This window comes from Engraulis encrasicolus, chromosome 7, assembly GCF_034702125.1.
Source record: "Engraulis encrasicolus isolate BLACKSEA-1 chromosome 7, IST_EnEncr_1.0, whole genome shotgun sequence".
Lineage (NCBI taxonomy): Eukaryota > Metazoa > Chordata > Actinopteri > Clupeiformes > Engraulidae > Engraulis > Engraulis encrasicolus.
In genome coordinates, this window is record NC_085863.1 from 12,799,551 (window position 1) to 12,817,238 (window position 17,688).

Here is a 17,688-nt window from a genome sequence, read left to right on the forward strand (position 1 = left end):
TGTCAGACGCACAGGGACACAGGGGCACAGGGGCACTCTCATCCTCTTATCTGCGGTACGTTAGATAGATATTACATGACGTCTGGGGTCTGTGTGTGTGTGTGTGTGTGTGTGTGTGTGTGTGTGTGTGTGTGTGTGTGTGTGTGTGTGTGTGTGTGTGTGTGTGTGTGTGTGTGTGTGTGTGTGTGTGTGTGTGCATCCACATTCTCCAGCACTACGATGGGGAAGACATGAGGACACACGGTCATCCTCGTCCTTCAACTTACATGTCGTCTGGTGTGTGTGTGTGTGTGTGTGTGTGTGTGTGTGTGTGTGTGTGTGTGTGTGTGTGTGTGTGTGTGTGTGTGTGTGTGTGTGTGTGTGTGTGTGTGTGTGTGTGTGTGTGTGTGTATCCATTTTCTCCTGCACTATGGAGAGGAAATGAGGATGTTCATGTTCATCACGTTCATTGTCCTTCAACTTCATATTCATCCTCATATACCTGAGGCAAAACAAATGTGGGGATAAAATGATCCATTGTGCGTTCCAATAATCAACCTTGCGTCCTCCACTTGTGCTTGTGGCCATGTACTAGGAAGTAATATGTTGTGAAGACATCACTAACAACAGCATTACATTTCAATATCTCACAAATATCTCTCTCAATTGTTAAGTCATTTTCTCATTTTCAAACAGGATGGTAAATGAAGAATAGTCCCCCCAAAATTGTTTTGGCTAGGCTGACAGCGGGGAAACTTAATTGTTTTCTCTAGGCAGGCGGGGCATCAGCAAAACGTAGGCCACAAGCCCAAGTGGAGGACACAAGGTGGCATATTGGAATGCACACCACGAGACCCTTCATCTATCTGCGCATCTATCTTTCAGGCACACTCACATTCGATATGATTCGAGAAACAGCCCAGACTTTCCACGAAACGAACGCCCCCCTCTCCCCCCTCTCTCCCTGTTTTCTATTTTTCATCATCAGCAGTGACACTCTACTGATGTGCAGTTTCCAAAAATATCAAGAGGGGGGGTGAAGGGGAGCAAGTGAGGGGGGGCGGTAGTTGCTAGTGTCGAGTCCGAGCTCTCAGTGTGAGACGGAGCTGTATTGTATCGTGCTGTGCTGTACCGTGCTGTGCTGTGTTGTGCTGTACTGTGCTACTATGTGTTGTGATGCTGTGCTGTGCTGTGCTGTGCTACTCTGTGCTGTGCTGTGCTGTGCTGTGCTGTGCTGTGTTACTATGTGTTGTGATGCTGTGCTGTGCTGTGCTGCGCTACTCCGTATTGTAATTGCTGTGCTGTGCTGTGCTGTGCTGTGCTGTGCTACTATGTGCTGTGCTGTGCTGTGCTGTACCGTACTGTGCTGTGCTGTACCGTGCTGTGCTGTGTTGTGCTGTACTGTGCTACTATGTGTTGTGATGCTGTGCTGTGCTGTGCTGTGCTGTGCTGTGCTGTGCTGTGCTACTCTGTGCTGTGCTGTACTGTGCTACTCTGTGCTGCGCTGTGCTGTGCTGTGCTGTGCTGATTTCTGCTGTGCTGTGCTACTCTGTGCTGTGCTGTGCTGTGCTGTGCTGTGCTGTGCTGTGCTGTGCTGTGCTGTGCTGTGTTGTGCTGTGCTTGCTGTGCTGTGCTGTGCTGTGCTGTGCTGTGCTGTGCTGTCCTGTGCTACTATGTGTTGTGATGCTGTGCTGTGCAACTCCGTGTTGTATTTGATTTGCTGTGCTGTGCTGTGCTGTGCTGTACTGTGCTGTGCTGTGCTGTGCTACTCTGTGTTGTACTTGCTGTGTTGTGCTGTGCTGTGTTGTACTTGCTGTGTTGTACTGTGCTACTATGTGTTGTGATGCTGTGCTGTACTGTGCTGTGCTATTATGTGCTATACTTGCTGTGTTGTGCTGTGCTGTGCTGTGCTGTGTTGAGCTGTGCTGTGTTGTGCTGTGCTACTATGTGTTGTGCTGTGCTGTGCTGTGCTGTGCTACTATGTGTTGTGCTGTGCTGTGCTGTGCTGTATTGTGCTGCGCCTCACTGCTTTCTCTGCACCTTCCGACCAGACCAGACAGATACAGGCAGCCGATTGGCTAGCTCCCCACACTGGCCCCTCCCCTTCCGTCTGCATCATCCCCCTCCTCTCCTGCTTGTCTGTCCTCTCTGCTTTGCTCTTCGTTTCTCTGTCACTGCCTCTCTCCATCTCTCTCTCTCTCTCTCTTTCCCTTTTTCATTCTATTCACCCCCCTCTTTCCATCTCTCATCCTCGCTCTGTTTTTCTCTCCATCTCCCCCAACCCTCCCTCCTCTCCTCCCTCCCAGCGTGCGTAGCCTCCTCTATGCGCGTCATTTCATTTTCTTATTTAACATCCAGCCCTGAAAATGCGTAGGAAGAAAGATGGCTAAAAATAGATGTAGCAATAATAGCATCCACACGACTGCAAACTCTCTCTCTCTCTCTCTCTCTCTCTCTCTCTCTCTCTCAATCTCCCTCTCTCTCTCAATCTCTCTCTCTCTCTGTCTGTCTGTCTGACACACACACACACACACACATGATGGAGGGCCAGTGACAGCACACGCGCACACACACACACACACGCACACGCGCACACACACACACACACACACACACACACACACACACACACACACACACACACACACACTACCTGCGCTGCATGTCTAGTACCTGAGAACAGCAGTGACGTCAGTGAGTGAGGCCAGATGATGTGATGTTGATGTGGAGAGTTTAACTCATCATCCACATGCACAGGCCATCATGCCATGGCTGCAACAAGGGAGGCAGACAGAGGGGGACAAAAGGGGTCATTTGTCCCGTGCCCAGGGATAAAGGGGGCCCAGAATTCGCCTTTGACTAAGCCCCGCCCTCTTGGGTTACAGTTGCTAGGTCGGACAGATAAACTATCTATGCTGTGATATCAGCGTGATTAATCGCAGCAGTTGTTCACTCCTAAGAAATAAAAAAACACTCCTCCATTCATAACTTGCACCTTTTTCACAAATACCCCAGGCACAATTTCCAATCACATTTTAACAATAATACGACCGTAATATCTTGCCATACTTGAAAACATGCGATTTCAGCATTGAGTTAAATGGAGCGCTGTCAAAACTGTCTGAAAAATTGCTGCGCTGTGATTGGTCAAAAAGCACTTTAGGGCGGACCTTAGCCAAAGGTGAATTGCATCCTCATTCTTTGTATTGGTTGGGTTTCGGGCCCTTTCAGATGTTTTTGTCCCGGGCCCAGCCAAAGCTGTCAGCGGCCCTGGCTCCAACAATCATGTCCATTACAATAACACACAACACACGCAAATCTAGGTCAGTGATACAATACAGGCCTTTATAAATAAGAGTCTATTTTTGTGCTTTATTGGCTGGATTTACGCTGTATATTTCTTTTTTTCTTGTCTCTGTTTATCATCATCATTCATTGACATTTCAATCGCAGGCAACAGCTAAGCTGTGGTACCTAAGCGTAGATGTGCCAGGAATTTGTCGTTTGTATTCAACGTCTTTCATACAGCCCTTGACTGGTGCTATGAAACTACTACTACTATCACCGAGGTCGTCGACACAGATATGTCTCTGGCAAAGAGAGGATGTTTTTTTGCTCCTCCTGTAGACTCTATTACAGTCTTCTGAAGAGCAGCCGAAGCTCAAGGCCGAGAAATAAAGCGAGAGGAAAAAAAGCCTCCACATTCACCAACCGCTTGAAATGAACAGCAAGGTAACAGCAGCAGCAATAGTAGTAGTAGTAGTAGTAGCAGTAGACAAGCTCAGAGAGAGAGAGAGAGAGAGAGAGAGAGAGAGAGAGAGAGAGAGCAGAGAGAGAGGAAGAGAGAGAGAGAGAGAGAGAGAAGAGAGCAGGAGAGGATGGAAAGTTCAGAATCATACTGAGAGAGGGAGGAATAGGACAGAGACAGAGGAAGAGAGAGAGAGAGAGAGAGAGAGAGAGAGAGAGAGGGGGGGGGGCATGTGGATGTAAAAATGTAATACAAATGGTAAAGACTGAAGAGCTAGCAGGTGATACAGCGAGTAAAAGATACAGAGAACGTGAGGGACAGAGAATGAGAGAGGAAGAGAAAGTGATAGAAAGTGATTGATAGAAAGAGAGAGTGTGACAGAGACTGAGAGACAGCAAATAAAAAAGAGAAGAGAATGAGCGAAAGAGAGGCAGCAGTTAGTAGGCCTTGAGGTTCCCACACTTGACAGCGGCTGGCCTGAAAAGGCCTGAAGTGGCCCCTCGTAGCACTTGACGTGGAGAGCAGAGCACGGTCGACAACTAATTTCTCCAGGCCGAGCCTCTTTCACAGTCGCGAGCAGCGCTAGCTTGGCACGGCACGCTATTTAAAAGATAGAGATGGGAGTGGAGGGAGAAAAAACACACACACACACACAAAGGAAGCGTGAATGAATGAATGAATGAATGAAGAGGTGTAATAAAAGGTGCACCTGACCTGCCAGAAGCCAACTGGAGATCAAGCTGCTCTTGATTGGAGGGGAGAGGAAGAGCACGAGACTACACTAGGAGAGGTGCTTCTGGGCACTAGGAGAGGTGCTTCTGGGCACTAGGAGAGGTGCTTCTGGGCACTAGGAGAGGTGCTTCTGGGCACTAGGAGAGGTGCTTCTGGGCACTAGGAGAGGTGCTTCTGGGCACTAGGAGAGGTGCTTCTGGGCTTCTCAATGGGTAAAGTGGCCAGCAGCAGCTGCTACCAACCATCCACCACCACCACCACCACCACGAGTACCACCATCCACCACCACCACGAGTAGCACCATACACAACCACCACGAGTAGCACCACCATACGCATTACGCAACCACCACACCACCATAGCCATGGAAGTTATGGCTATGGGTAAAGTGCCCAGCTGAAAATTATTAGGAAAAATATGCGATACACGATATCATGACTGTAAACCGCAATATCGTTATTACTCGCTGTAGCGAAGGGGAGTAGAGTTGCCCAGCCGGGACTCGAACCCAGACCTTCTGGGGCTCTGACCGCTACACCAAAGAGCCAGGCTCATTGGCATGCTAGTCAGAACACACCCACAACCCTAGTGATGGTCACTCCATCACACTGCCTTCCCCTTCAGGAAGCGCACCCATGCGCTTCACACACTCATGGTGTCCCTCACGCAACTGCCCATCCAGTGTGCCCCATCATCAATGCTTCACCCATCACTGGGGTCCCTCACATCGGGGTCACTCACATGGAATTACGGCTCACACACCATGGGTATGCTTCCGATGGCCTCACGGTACCATCCCACTTCTACACCAAACAGCCAGTCTCGTTGGCATGTTAGTCAGAACACACCCACAACCCTAGTGATGGTCACTCCATCACACTCGCGATATTTAATATATACATATATTTTCCCCTCTCTACTTGCTATTCCACACTTTATCATGTATAAAACAACTGAGAGCACTACTACCACCAACACCAGCACTATCACTACTACCACCCAGCCACTGCTGTAGTAGTGCCACCACCATAGCACTAGCAGGTGCAACACCACCACCACCATAGCACTAGCAGGTGCAACACCACCACCACCATAGCAGTAGCAGCACTAGCGATAGCACCACCACCACCACCATAGAACTAGCGGTAGCACCACCACCACCACCATAGCACTAGCGGTAGCAACACCACCACCACCATAGCACTAGCGGTAGCAACACCACCACCACCATAGAACTAGCAGTAGCAACACCACCACCACCACCACCATAGCACTAGCGGTAGCAACACCACCACCACCATAGCACTAGCAGTAGCGACACCACCACCACCATAGCACTAGTGGTAGCAACACCACCACCACCATAGCACTAGCGGTAGCAACACCACCACCACCATCAACATGATCTCGAACGAATTGCGTCTCATTTCTCACGCAAACCAAAAATTGAAATTGCGTCGCATTTACGCCGCATTCTCTTTGACACACATGCGCAGTGGTCATGCAGCTGTCCGTGACAGGTTAGGTTTAGGGAAAGTTTTGGTCAGGGCAAAAATTTAAAACTCAGAAACGTGGCATTACTGACAGGTTAGGTTTTGGGATGGTTTTGGGAAGGGCACAGCTAGACCAATCAGAAGTTACCTACGTGCTCTAGACAGCAGGGAATGCATCGGAATATGTACGCAATCTTGGATGTTGGTTTGCGTGAGAAATGAGACGCAATTTTTCGAGATCAGGCTCCCATAGAACTAGCAGTTATTGATGATATGTGTTAATGTTAATGGGGTAATGAAGCTGTACATTATAAAAAACCGGGACAGTCCAGGAATTTACACGGACAAACCATAAAAACCGGGACAATCCAGGAAAAACCTGAACGTGTGGCAACACTACCACCATAGCACTAGCAGTAGCAACACCACCACCTGAGTTGTATGAAGTAGGAGTACTAAGTGCTCTTACAACTGTAATTACAACACTAGTGGTATGGATATTACATGGTTTCAACTTTGTAATATCATACCACTAGTGTTACGATTACACCTGTAAGAGTAATTCTACCTCTACTTCACATAACTCTGACAACCGCAACCACCAGAGCAGGGAGCACATAGTTAGTTGCATGCAAGGAATATTCCAGTTTTAAATGGAATGGTGGCAATATTCGCTTTGTGACTTTTCAGTCTTGTAAACTCTTTTTTTCATTCCGAATGTGCCCGTGTTCCAGGAATATTCCAGTCACAGAATGCTGTTGCAGGCAATTTTCCTAAACTTGTTTTGAACCGAACACTGGCGATATTCTGTTCGAATCCCACCCTTACCAGTCCTCGCTACACCACCTCTATCCCTGGCTAAGCTGGCCTTGAGCAAGAGGGCCTAACCACACATTTCTCCGGGAACTTTAACCATATACCCTGTAAATAACTGTGTGTCGCTTTGGATAAAAGCGTCAGCAAAGTGTAATGTAATATAATGTAATGTAATGTAATGTAATGTAAGGCATTTAACTACACTCATTGATATTATCATCCCTAGTGCCGTGTCCAGACCAAGAGCGAACTACGCTGCCTGGTAGCGTGGGTAGCAGAAGAAGTTTCGCCTTGAATTCACTGTATTCGCTCCAGACGCAGCATTGACATGTTTGATTCAGCTAATCACCTAACGGCTCTGGCTTGACTTGACTTGGTTTAATCGTTAAAATTCGCTCTGGCCGCTCAGGAAGCTTCGCCCCTTTCGAATTCTCTTTGGGAGTGCTGGTCGCGTGCCCTCCATAGAGAAATAATGACTTCCGTCGCTCCATTCGCTCCGTTCGCTCTTGGTCTGTACACGGCATAGCACTACTGGCACCACCACCACTACCAGCAACAGCAACAGCTACAGCTGTGCAGTAGTACTACTTTATCTCCAACACTCCACCGTAACCCAGACTACCAACAGGAACTGTAACCATATACCCTGTAAATTGCTGTACATCGCTTTGGACACAGTACTACTGTAGTTCCAACACACCACCATCACCCACCCAGACTACCAACGGGAACTGTAACCATATACCCTGTAAATTGCTGTATCTCACTCCAACACCCCACCGTAACCCAGACTGCCATCAGGAACTGTAACCATATACGTACACTGTAAATTGCTGTATCTCACTCCAACACACCACCGTCACCCAGACTACAATCACCACCACCAGCAGCACCACCACCACCTGCCCAACCGGGCCACTTCAACACCACTCCTGTCAGACGTACAGTATAGCTAGTACAGTAGGACATGAAAGCGCCATTAGAGGCCTGTGACGTGAATTGGCCATTGACATGTTCCACTCTCGCCGGTCTGAGTGGCCCTCAAACACCGGCTGCCCAGACGGCTGCCTTACTGACTACTGTAGCACTACTATATACACACACACACACACACACACACACACACACACACACACACACACACACACACACACACACACACACACACGTGCACACACACACACTGACACTACTGTGTAGAACTACAAATTAGGCTATGTTACGATCGCTTCCAGCGTAATCTTTTTTAAGACTAGTGTTACTGTCTTTGTGTGTGAGTGTGTGTATGCACGTGTGTCCACTTTCTCACGTGAAATCCTGGAAAATTGGCGCGACATAGTATACGGCAGCCTCCAGAGCTACTGTGTGAATGTAAAAATGTGTATGTGTACACGTGTGAGTATTTTGAATGTGCTCCGAGTCTACGTAGTCTCTTAGTGCAGATGGGGTCGCCGGCGGCTGGCCTATTCACTATTTGCTGAAAATACTCAACTACATCATAACAACATTGCTATGACATTACAGAGAGCCTTAAGTAACAGATTAAGACATCGCCATTACAATTTTGGTGACAGTAAGGTTATAACATAGGCTCTGCACTAAGGGGTTATTAGCTGTGATACTGCACTATATACTAAATACATGTTGTATTGTATTGTATTGTATTGTATTGTATTGTATTGTATTGTATTGTACTGTCATCTTGTCCCATCTCCTCACACCTCAGCACAGACAGTACAGACTGGCCCGATGGGGTGCAGAGCAGTGCAGCAATGCTCACTCACCCACACGCTCACTCACTCACCCACTCACTCACTCACTCACTCGTCAGTCAGTCACTCACTCACTCACCCACACGCTCACTCACTCACTCACTCACACACTCACACACTCACTCACCCACTCGTCACTCACACACTCACTCACTCACACGCTCACTCACTCGTTGTTCTGCAGGCTAAGCACTTTATCAGGAGTGATCTGTTTTTAAAAAAAGTTAATTCCATTCCAATTGATGTGATTGCAACCGAGCTGAATGGCCACAGCCCAGACAGGTGTTAGAGAGAGACCACTTCAGTTATTTGTCAGCCTATTGTTTGATATTACTATAGTTTTGTTTTTAATGTAATGTCAATGTCTAAGCAAAATATACAATGACTCTTCTGGAGATAGAGCAGGGAAACGTCAGAAATCAGGGAGGTGGGCGGAGACTGGCGAAGTATTGGTTCCAGGTCCATTTTTCTCCAGCTAAACACCATTGTGTGTGTGTGTGTGTGTGTGTTTGTGTGTGTCTATGTGTGTCAGGGGAAATCGCTTGTGTGAAATGCTTGATACTGTATGAAAAAACAACTGAGAGACAACAAGAAAGTTCAGCATCCATTACATGACATTACATTACATTACATCATTTCTCTTTCTCTTTGCTCACTGTTCAGCATCCACACTGGAGGAACCCAGCACGGTCCACGTCCCTTTGGTGTTGGCAGGGTTGAATTTGGTGAGAGGGCCTATTACTCTGGCTGAGACTGATGTTATACTCAATCAGCACCCACTGGAGATGGGTTCTGCTGCAGCTGCGTACATGCTACACATCAACATAGGCCACAGTCAATGTCAATGCGACTGATATGTGACAATGGATGTGCATTGTGTGTCTGTATGTGCCGGTATACGTTTTAATTGATGCACAAATGTGTATCCGCATACACACACACACACGCACACGCACGCACGCACACGCACACACACACATACAGACACGAGACCTTATCCTCCTTGCAAGCTGGCATGCAATGGCAGACAGATCGCAGTAAAGACATAATTCAAAGTAAGCCATGCAGGCGGCCCGGCCCCCACTCTCTCCTCATCAATTATGCTCCTTATCAACACAGCAGCACACTCTACTCAATCCGCCCGTGACACACCAGCAGCCGAACAAGGCCCTTGGGGGCCATCACACCAACAGGATACGGCCATCAGTCCATCTTTAAAGGGACGGGAGGGGGTAAAAAAAAAACTGACCTTATCTACAATTCACAATATATGGCCGTAACCTGCGGCCTGCTGCTAAGTATTGTACCCCGAACACAATTTCGTTGCCTTTTTGACAATGACAATACACTCTTGAATCTTGGACGTTGATCTGGTCTGTATTGTAAGCGCTTTTGTGGCCTTTCATCACGAATTTGAGACCAGCCGCCCAGCCATACGTCCAGTCATCATCATGACACATGTGCCTGGCTGCCACTAACACGCAGTGTTATGATGAAAAGACGTCAGCACCAAATACGCCAAACAAAAGCCGTCGTGTCTGCGTGCTAAAAATAAAACGCAAGAGGGGAAGATGTGGCATTTTGGTTATCGCAGTAGGGCAGCTACGTGTAGCCTGTAATACCCAGACCAGCGCCGATGGGGATGTTTTAAACGGAGAGATGGCACGAGCAGCTTCATATTAGCCTATAACATCACGAACCCGTGCCAGGAAGACTATTTCAGATCATAATGTCCAATAAAATATTCTGCCAGCAGCTGAAAATGCGCTCGCACATATGAGATTTCACACTGATGTTTGAAAAAGAAATCATAACAATAATGTGAGTTATGCCAAATATCTTGTATGTCCCAATGTTGCCAAGGGTAGAAATGAAGTGGAATATAGGCTAGCGCTTCGCCACAACGGTGGTCCAAAAATGCGGGCCATCACCCTATGCGCAACTAGCCTACTCGTCCATCACAAGAGTGTGCACAGGCCACCACGTCATCCAATACACGATTGTATTGATTTCTCATAAATTATCAGTACAGGTGCAGCAGATTGGTAGACGTTTAAGGCGGGGTAGGCATATTGACACTTCGGCCTTAATGCGTTTGGGCGGGGGGGGGTTCAATAGCTTTAGCAACTCCAGATAACCCATAAAAAAATCACCCGGAATATGGCGATGATTGAGTGGACTATTTATTTCTCTCTTTTATTCTGAGATCCTCGTGTGCGCTGTTGCAGATGCTTTGAACTGAGAATAATACAAAGGCGGACACAATTACCGTGCAGCGTGCAGCAAAGCAATCCATGGGATGGACAAAGATTAAAAAATACGCAGTCTAATGCTGCAAAATATCCGGGGGTTACTGCCAAATATTTCACCTAGAGAATGAGGTCAAAATAACAACCCACCAAAAGCTAGTAAGAATTTCTATTTATAGCTTATGAGCGTGGATGGTCTACAGAGTGACAAAAATAAAGATGCGTATAAATAAATTCGTATTTACATATATTATTGTCAGTAGCTTACGCTGTAGGGCACCACATCGCGGAGCACTACCCACACAACTGTATGCTGCAAAAATAGGAAGAGACGGATGAGGCGATACCCTGAAAGCAACCAGGGAGAGAGAGAGAGAGAGAGAGAGAGAGAGAGAGAGAGAGAGAGAGAGAGAGAGAGAGATAGCCCGCAGCCCATCGCTGTTGTGAACGCCTGGCTGCATGACACTGCAATTTGGCCCGTTATTTTGAAAGACATATCCGCGTGATAATTACCTCTAAAGTGCGTATTTCTTGCTGGGTGAGATCGTTAGACGCCGCGCATTTGGTCCGGAGCCCTTGTAAACTGGAGATGGAGATCTCGATCATGTTCTGGATCAGCTCGCACTGGTGTAGCGCGGCCATCGCTGCGCCAGCGCCACTATCCCTTTCCGACTGTTCATCGCTCTCGACCATCTTTCCCCCTTTATCAGACACACTATCCATTCCTCGGCATTAGGCACGTCTTGTGTTGGGTAGATATTGTCTGCAAATAACAAAATGCACATGCACTGTATCCTGTAGGCAAATACGACAGAAGGCAGTTTAATCCAACCGACGATAGCCAAATGGATAACTGCAGGACAACGTAGACCAAAACGAAGGGAAATCAAAGATAGTCTGGTATACAAAGCAACCCAACTCCAACGGTGCTGATTTAACAGCGCAGTTGGGTCGTGTGAATAGCTTGCTCTGCTGAGAGACTCCTATCTCCTCTTTCCTGGCAGCTCTCACACATAGGGTTTAAGCGGCTGTCAGCTGTTGGAAACATCACGGAGCGTTGCATTGTGGGTAGTGTAGTCCCCCTGTGGTGCATTGTTAGCCCCTGCGTTGTTCATGTCTAGATTGTGTCGTGCTGTTCGTAGGCTACATTAGGAGAACTGATTAAAATAAAACAGCCCGTCCAATATTTCTATCGGTGTATCTAGCTATGCACATATGATATGTAAATAGGCCCACATTACCAATATAAAAACTGGCAAAAGCCATGAAATGGCAAATGAGTAGCCTAATAGTCCCATTGCTGTCACACTGACACTGATGTTCATCTGCAGATATAGGGCTACCTCCTCACTTTTCATTGGGAAACGAATTCAAAACCTGATCTGAAATTGGCAAATCTGCCCATAATCTAGCAGTGTGCACATCCATTGTAACAAAAAAACACAAAAACAGAGAGTGGTTTCATGGCTCATATCTCAGTGATTGGCAGAGGACGCGCTCAACTTCTTGGAAAACCGAAAAGCTTTTGGGTGCGAGATAAAAAGCGTCAACTTAAGGAAGAAGAAATCCGCACTCACAAACTGCGTCTCATTATTTATTTATATTACCACCATGTCCAAAAAGCAAACGCGTTTCGGCTAACAAGCCTTCATCAGTGCGTGGTCATATCTCAGTGATGAATTACAATCAGAGGCATGGTTAGTAGGCCTATAGCCTATAGGCCTACAAGTAAAGGCAGTAAAATGATAAAGAAAGTAGGCTTTAAGTCACACCAAGCCCATCTAACTATTTAGGATCAATATGGACTTTATTCAGGCTAACCAATAAATGTTTCTACATAGAGGAAAGCAGCAGCGTGCATAGACATCTCTTGTGTGCTGAAGAGGGGGGTGTTGGTATGTGGAATATCCGGCTGTGATATTAAGCCATAGAGGCTATATTATATTGGGGCATTATTGTCACATGCTTTTGATTATGAAGCATTAGTTGATTACCATGTCAACATGGATCATAGTACATTGACAGAAAAAGACTTTCAAAAGGGGCAGTTTATACCCAGCAAGGCAAAGGGGCAGGTGTTAGAGCACCACCTCGTCCCTATCTGTGCACACCTATGGAGGAAATTACATGGAAGTCTGAAGTGACTGAACTGATGCCCATTGTGTTGATGGCGCTTATTCATGATTTGCGAGAGGGAAATAGCACGTTCTCTCTGAGTCACCGTCACTCTCACATTCATAACCACCATGTGTGAGAAGAAGAAGCCTGATGATGGTGATGAAGATGGTAACTTCATCTTCACCATTGGAAGGCCTCTCCTCCCATCGCTTCTGTTTCTTTCCTGTCCTCTCCTTTTATTTTCTTCAAGATTCAAGATTCTTTTAATGGTCCCGAAGGAAATTTGTCTTAGACAAACATAGCTGCCACATACACACAACACTGATACACATGGCGCCAAAAAACAATAAACAAAACAAAAAACACATACATACATACATACATACATACATACATACATACATACATACATACATACATACATACATACATACATACATACATACATACATACATAGGCCTACATACATACATACATACATAGGCCTACATAAGGTGCCATCATAGAGATATTAAAGTCTCTATCAAAGATATACTAAAGTGTATATCTACTAGGCCTACAGCCTCCTACACACATACATGTCATTACAAGGATGATAGTTGTCAATGACCTGCGTTCAATAGGTTCACAGACACAGGGACAAAAGAAAACCTATACCTATTCAAAAACCTTTTCTTGTTTTTAACTGGTACTCTGAATCCATTCCGTACACATTTCTTCTCTCCTCTTTACTTTCCTCTCCTTCCATTCACATTCGTCTGCAAGGCCATGCCTTTTCTTGCAGCACATCAAATGGACTGTATCATAACGGTACAAGGGGGAAAAAAAAGTAGAAGTATCGCCTTGTGAGCTGCTGCTCAAGGTAAGACTTCACCAGCCTCTCAAAAGTGATTTGTAACCTTTCTTATGTAGCCTCTTACTGCACATGGGGTCGCCAGCAGGCCTATTCACTATTTGCTGAAAATACTCAACTACATCATTGCTATGACAGTACCGAGAGCCTTAAGTTAGAGATAAAGACATAGCCATTACAATATTAGAGAAAGTAAGATTAGAACAGGCTCTGCGCTAAGGGGTTATGTGATCAACTTTTTTTTATTGCTTTTATGTGATTTGTAACCTTTTCACCATTTCATTGATGTCTAATAATGTACAGAACATCTGTGTAAGGAGCTTTGTGCATGGGCCATTGGGCGGCCAGTGCATTCCTCGCTGAAAAGTTTTAACTTACCAAGAACCTTAAGTCACCGAGCAAGCCTTGTGAGGGCTGCGTTTCCCAAAAACTCTTAAGTAGCTTGTGTTTCCCAAAAACTCTTAAGTGGCTTGCGTTTCCCAAAAACTCTTAAGTAATGCTTTTCCCAAAAACTCTTAAGTAGCTTGCACTTCCCAAAAACTCTTACTCCTAGCATGAGGTGCCTCCTAGGCAATAAATCACATCACTAAATATTTATACATACAACCATTTTATGTGTCTACATGAAATATTTTTTCTTGCATATGCAAGTAAAATGCTTGGACAAAGTGCATGTACAAGGTAAAATAGGGTAGGCCTAAATGTATAAACTTTTAGTGATGACGTGAGACCTATTTCCAGAGTTGTAAAAAGTAGAGGTAGAAGTACTCAAACAGATGTAATTACAACACAAGAGATATGATATTACATGGTTTCAACTTTGTAATAACATACTACTAGTGTTGTAATTACATCTGTAAAAGTACTTACACTTCTACTTTATACAACTCTGCCTATGTCTGATATATTCCCAAAGGAGAATCTCATTCTTATGTACTACTTACAATAGGCTTAATTAGGAGTTTTTTGGGAAACAAAGGCTCTGCACAAAGGGGTTAATTACATCATGTCATAACATATAAACTTGCACAACTACTGTACATAATAATCATGCAGAACAGAGAGAATAGTAAAAGTAAAGATGCTGGATGGAGATGGGACAATCCTGCTGAAAGACCAACTTCACTGCAGTGTCCCATCTCTCAAACAAACTCAGCTCAAACAATTGCCGGGGGCCCCTAGCAACACAGTCAAGGGCCAGGAGCGGAAAATCACCAGACTGGTCCCGTGTACAGGTCAGAGTGAGGAGAGCAGTATGAGCAGTAGAGTGAGGGGGGAGACAGATAGCCCACCAGCAACGGGGGATGGGCAGCTGCTAAGAACAGTGAGGAGAGCTCTGACTTTTGAGGGCTCAGGGGGCTCAGGGCCAGGGACAGATTACTGCACGGGCCTACTGGGCCCAGGCCCAGGGGCCCAAGAGTCAAGGGGGCCCTGAAGCTCTAGCCTGTATATTCATATTTTCATATTGCGTAAAATCATACTTTTAACAACTGTGTTTTCAAAACTTCCCTCCCGACAACCTGCACCCTCCCGACTCTCACACCTGTCCTAAAACCTTGAATCGTTTCGGAAACTAGCAACACCGATTGAGGGGGGCCTTTCTTTTTGTCAGGCCCAGGGGCCCATGGAACCATAATCCGTCCCTGCTCAGGGCTCACAATTCTTAACAGCCGCCCCCAACAAACTCAGCTCAGGGGCCCTGCCGTGGCCTAGTGGAAGGGTACTGGGTTGCTATGCCAGCGGCTCGGGTTCGATTCCGGCCCGGGTCATTTGCTGATCCCTCTCTCTCTCTCTCTCTCTCTCTCTCTCTCTCTCTCTCCCCCCACTCGTTTCCTGTCTGTCCTTCACTGTACTGTCAAGAATAAAGGCAAAAAACCACCCAAAAATGCTTAAAAAAAAAAACACGGGGGCGCTGTGGCGCAGCGCACTCAGCCCCCCACATTTGGGCTTGTATGCCCATGGGGACCCCAGTTCGAGTCCAGTCGGGCCAGGGTCATTTCCCAACCCTGCCCCAAATCTCTCCACACTCAGTTCCTGTCGCACCTTCACTGTTCTATCCAAAATAAAGGCCCAAAAAGCTCATAAAAACATCTTTAAACCAAAAACAAAGTCAGCTCAGTGACAATACCACTGTCATACACAAGGTATTACGCATCAGCTGCCAGGATAAACAAGTGATTGTCAGGCCCAGATTAACACGCAGGCTAGATATGGCTGCAGCCTAGCATTTTTTTTCATGACTGTGTAGATTTTGAGACAGGCATGGCACGGGCACCGCACAAACTGCGTCGTGTCACCACGGGCACTACATTGTGCGCTTTTAAAGCCAACCACGAATATGCACAGCTTTTTGCTACTGCGGTAATGCATGTAAGGGTGGGCGGATTTGGCACCAAATCTCCTGTATTGATGCTCTACAATAGGTGTATGAATAGTGGGAAGTCATTGGTAAGCGGTTAGGGCGCCAGACTTGTAACCCAAAGGTTGCCGGTTCGACTCCCGGCCCGCCAGGTTGGTGGGGGAAGTAATTAACCAGAGCTCTCCCCCATCCTCCTCCATGACTGAGGTACCCTGAGCATGGTACTGTCCAGCCGCACTGCACCTTTGGGGGCTGCCCCCTTGCTAGGGTGAGGCATAAATGCAATTTCGTTGTGTGCAGTGAACACTTGTGTGCTGTGGGGTGCTGTGTCACAATGACAATGGGAGGAGTTGGAGTTTCCCAATCAGGCTTTCATGAACTGGTTATATTTTGAAGGCCTCAAATGGCCAAGATAAAGAATGATGATTTGAATGTCTTGTGTCATTTTTTTGTTACTGTTACATAAACACTGTATTTGAATCCGACGATCAGATTACATGTACTATGATCTGTGTCCATGTAAACATCCGTAATTAATGACCAGTGATTCAATCATGTTTTGTCACCCCAAAATGCCAATAGGTGCAGCAGAATTCTACACAAGACAACCAAGGCAACAACAAAATATATAAGAATAAGAATACAGTAAGAATGTTAATAGAATATTAATAATTCACAGAAAACGCACACACGCCAATGCACATTTGCACGTACACACACACACACACACACACACACACACACACACACACACACACACACACACACACACACACACACACACACACACCTCAAGAGACTGTCCATTGATGCAGTGTGTGTGTGTGAGTGTGTGCGTGTGTGTCCTACAAAACAAATGTGTGTGTCATTGAGGGCGTGATGTTCTCTCATACTAAACATCCCTCTGCCATCTGAAATGTGAATCACTCACACAAGACACATCTCTCCATCTGTCTCTCTCTCTCTTTCTCTCTCTCTCTCTCTCTCTCTCTCTCTCTCTCTCTCTCTCTCTCTCTCTCTCTCTCTCTCTCTCTCTCTCTCTCTCTCTCTCTCTCTCTCTCTCTCTCTCTCCCTCTCTCTATCTATCTATCTATCTATCTATCTATCTATCTATCTATCTCTCTCTCGCTCTCTCTCAATCTCGATCTATCGATCTATCGATCTATCTATCTGTCTAGTATTCTCCAGCCTACGTTTTCTCCCATCTTCGTCTTTTTGTTATATTCCTATAATAGTAACCAGGGCCCTAAATTATTTGTTTTCATCACCACTACACCAACATTGAAACAGAGAAAAATGTCTTGAAAGCATTGGTATCATGTTGGATATTGTAGTTATTGTAAAATTTGACACACACACACAAGATAAGGTCCTCCAGGATTACTAGCTTCTAGTGTATAAATGTGTCCGTCTGTCCGCCCGCCCATCTGACTGTTCGTCTATTGAGGTTTGGCTGTTACAAGGGCAGCAGCAGAATCTCTTACCTCTCATACGTTAGTGATGACAGTCACTCACAGCATGCCGGACCCCCTTTAATCAGCTCATATTTATAGCAATAACCAAGAGCA

At 46.1% G+C, this 17,688-nt stretch overlaps 1 protein-coding gene across 2 annotated transcripts in view; it reads right to left on the minus strand.

Annotated features, from left to right (window-relative positions):
* Positions 1-11,783, minus strand: part of ksr1a (kinase suppressor of ras 1a) — a 78,729-nt gene extending 66,946 nt beyond the window's left edge. For both annotated transcript variants that reach the window (XM_063202873.1, XM_063202874.1), the window contains exon 1: positions 11,303-11,783. In XM_063202873.1, coding sequence (XP_063058943.1) covers positions 11,303-11,512 — 210 coding nt within the window. In that variant the 5' untranslated portion in view covers positions 11,513-11,783. The remainder of the gene's footprint in view (positions 1-11,302) is intronic.
* Between the last annotated feature and the right edge of the window lie 5,905 nt (positions 11,784-17,688).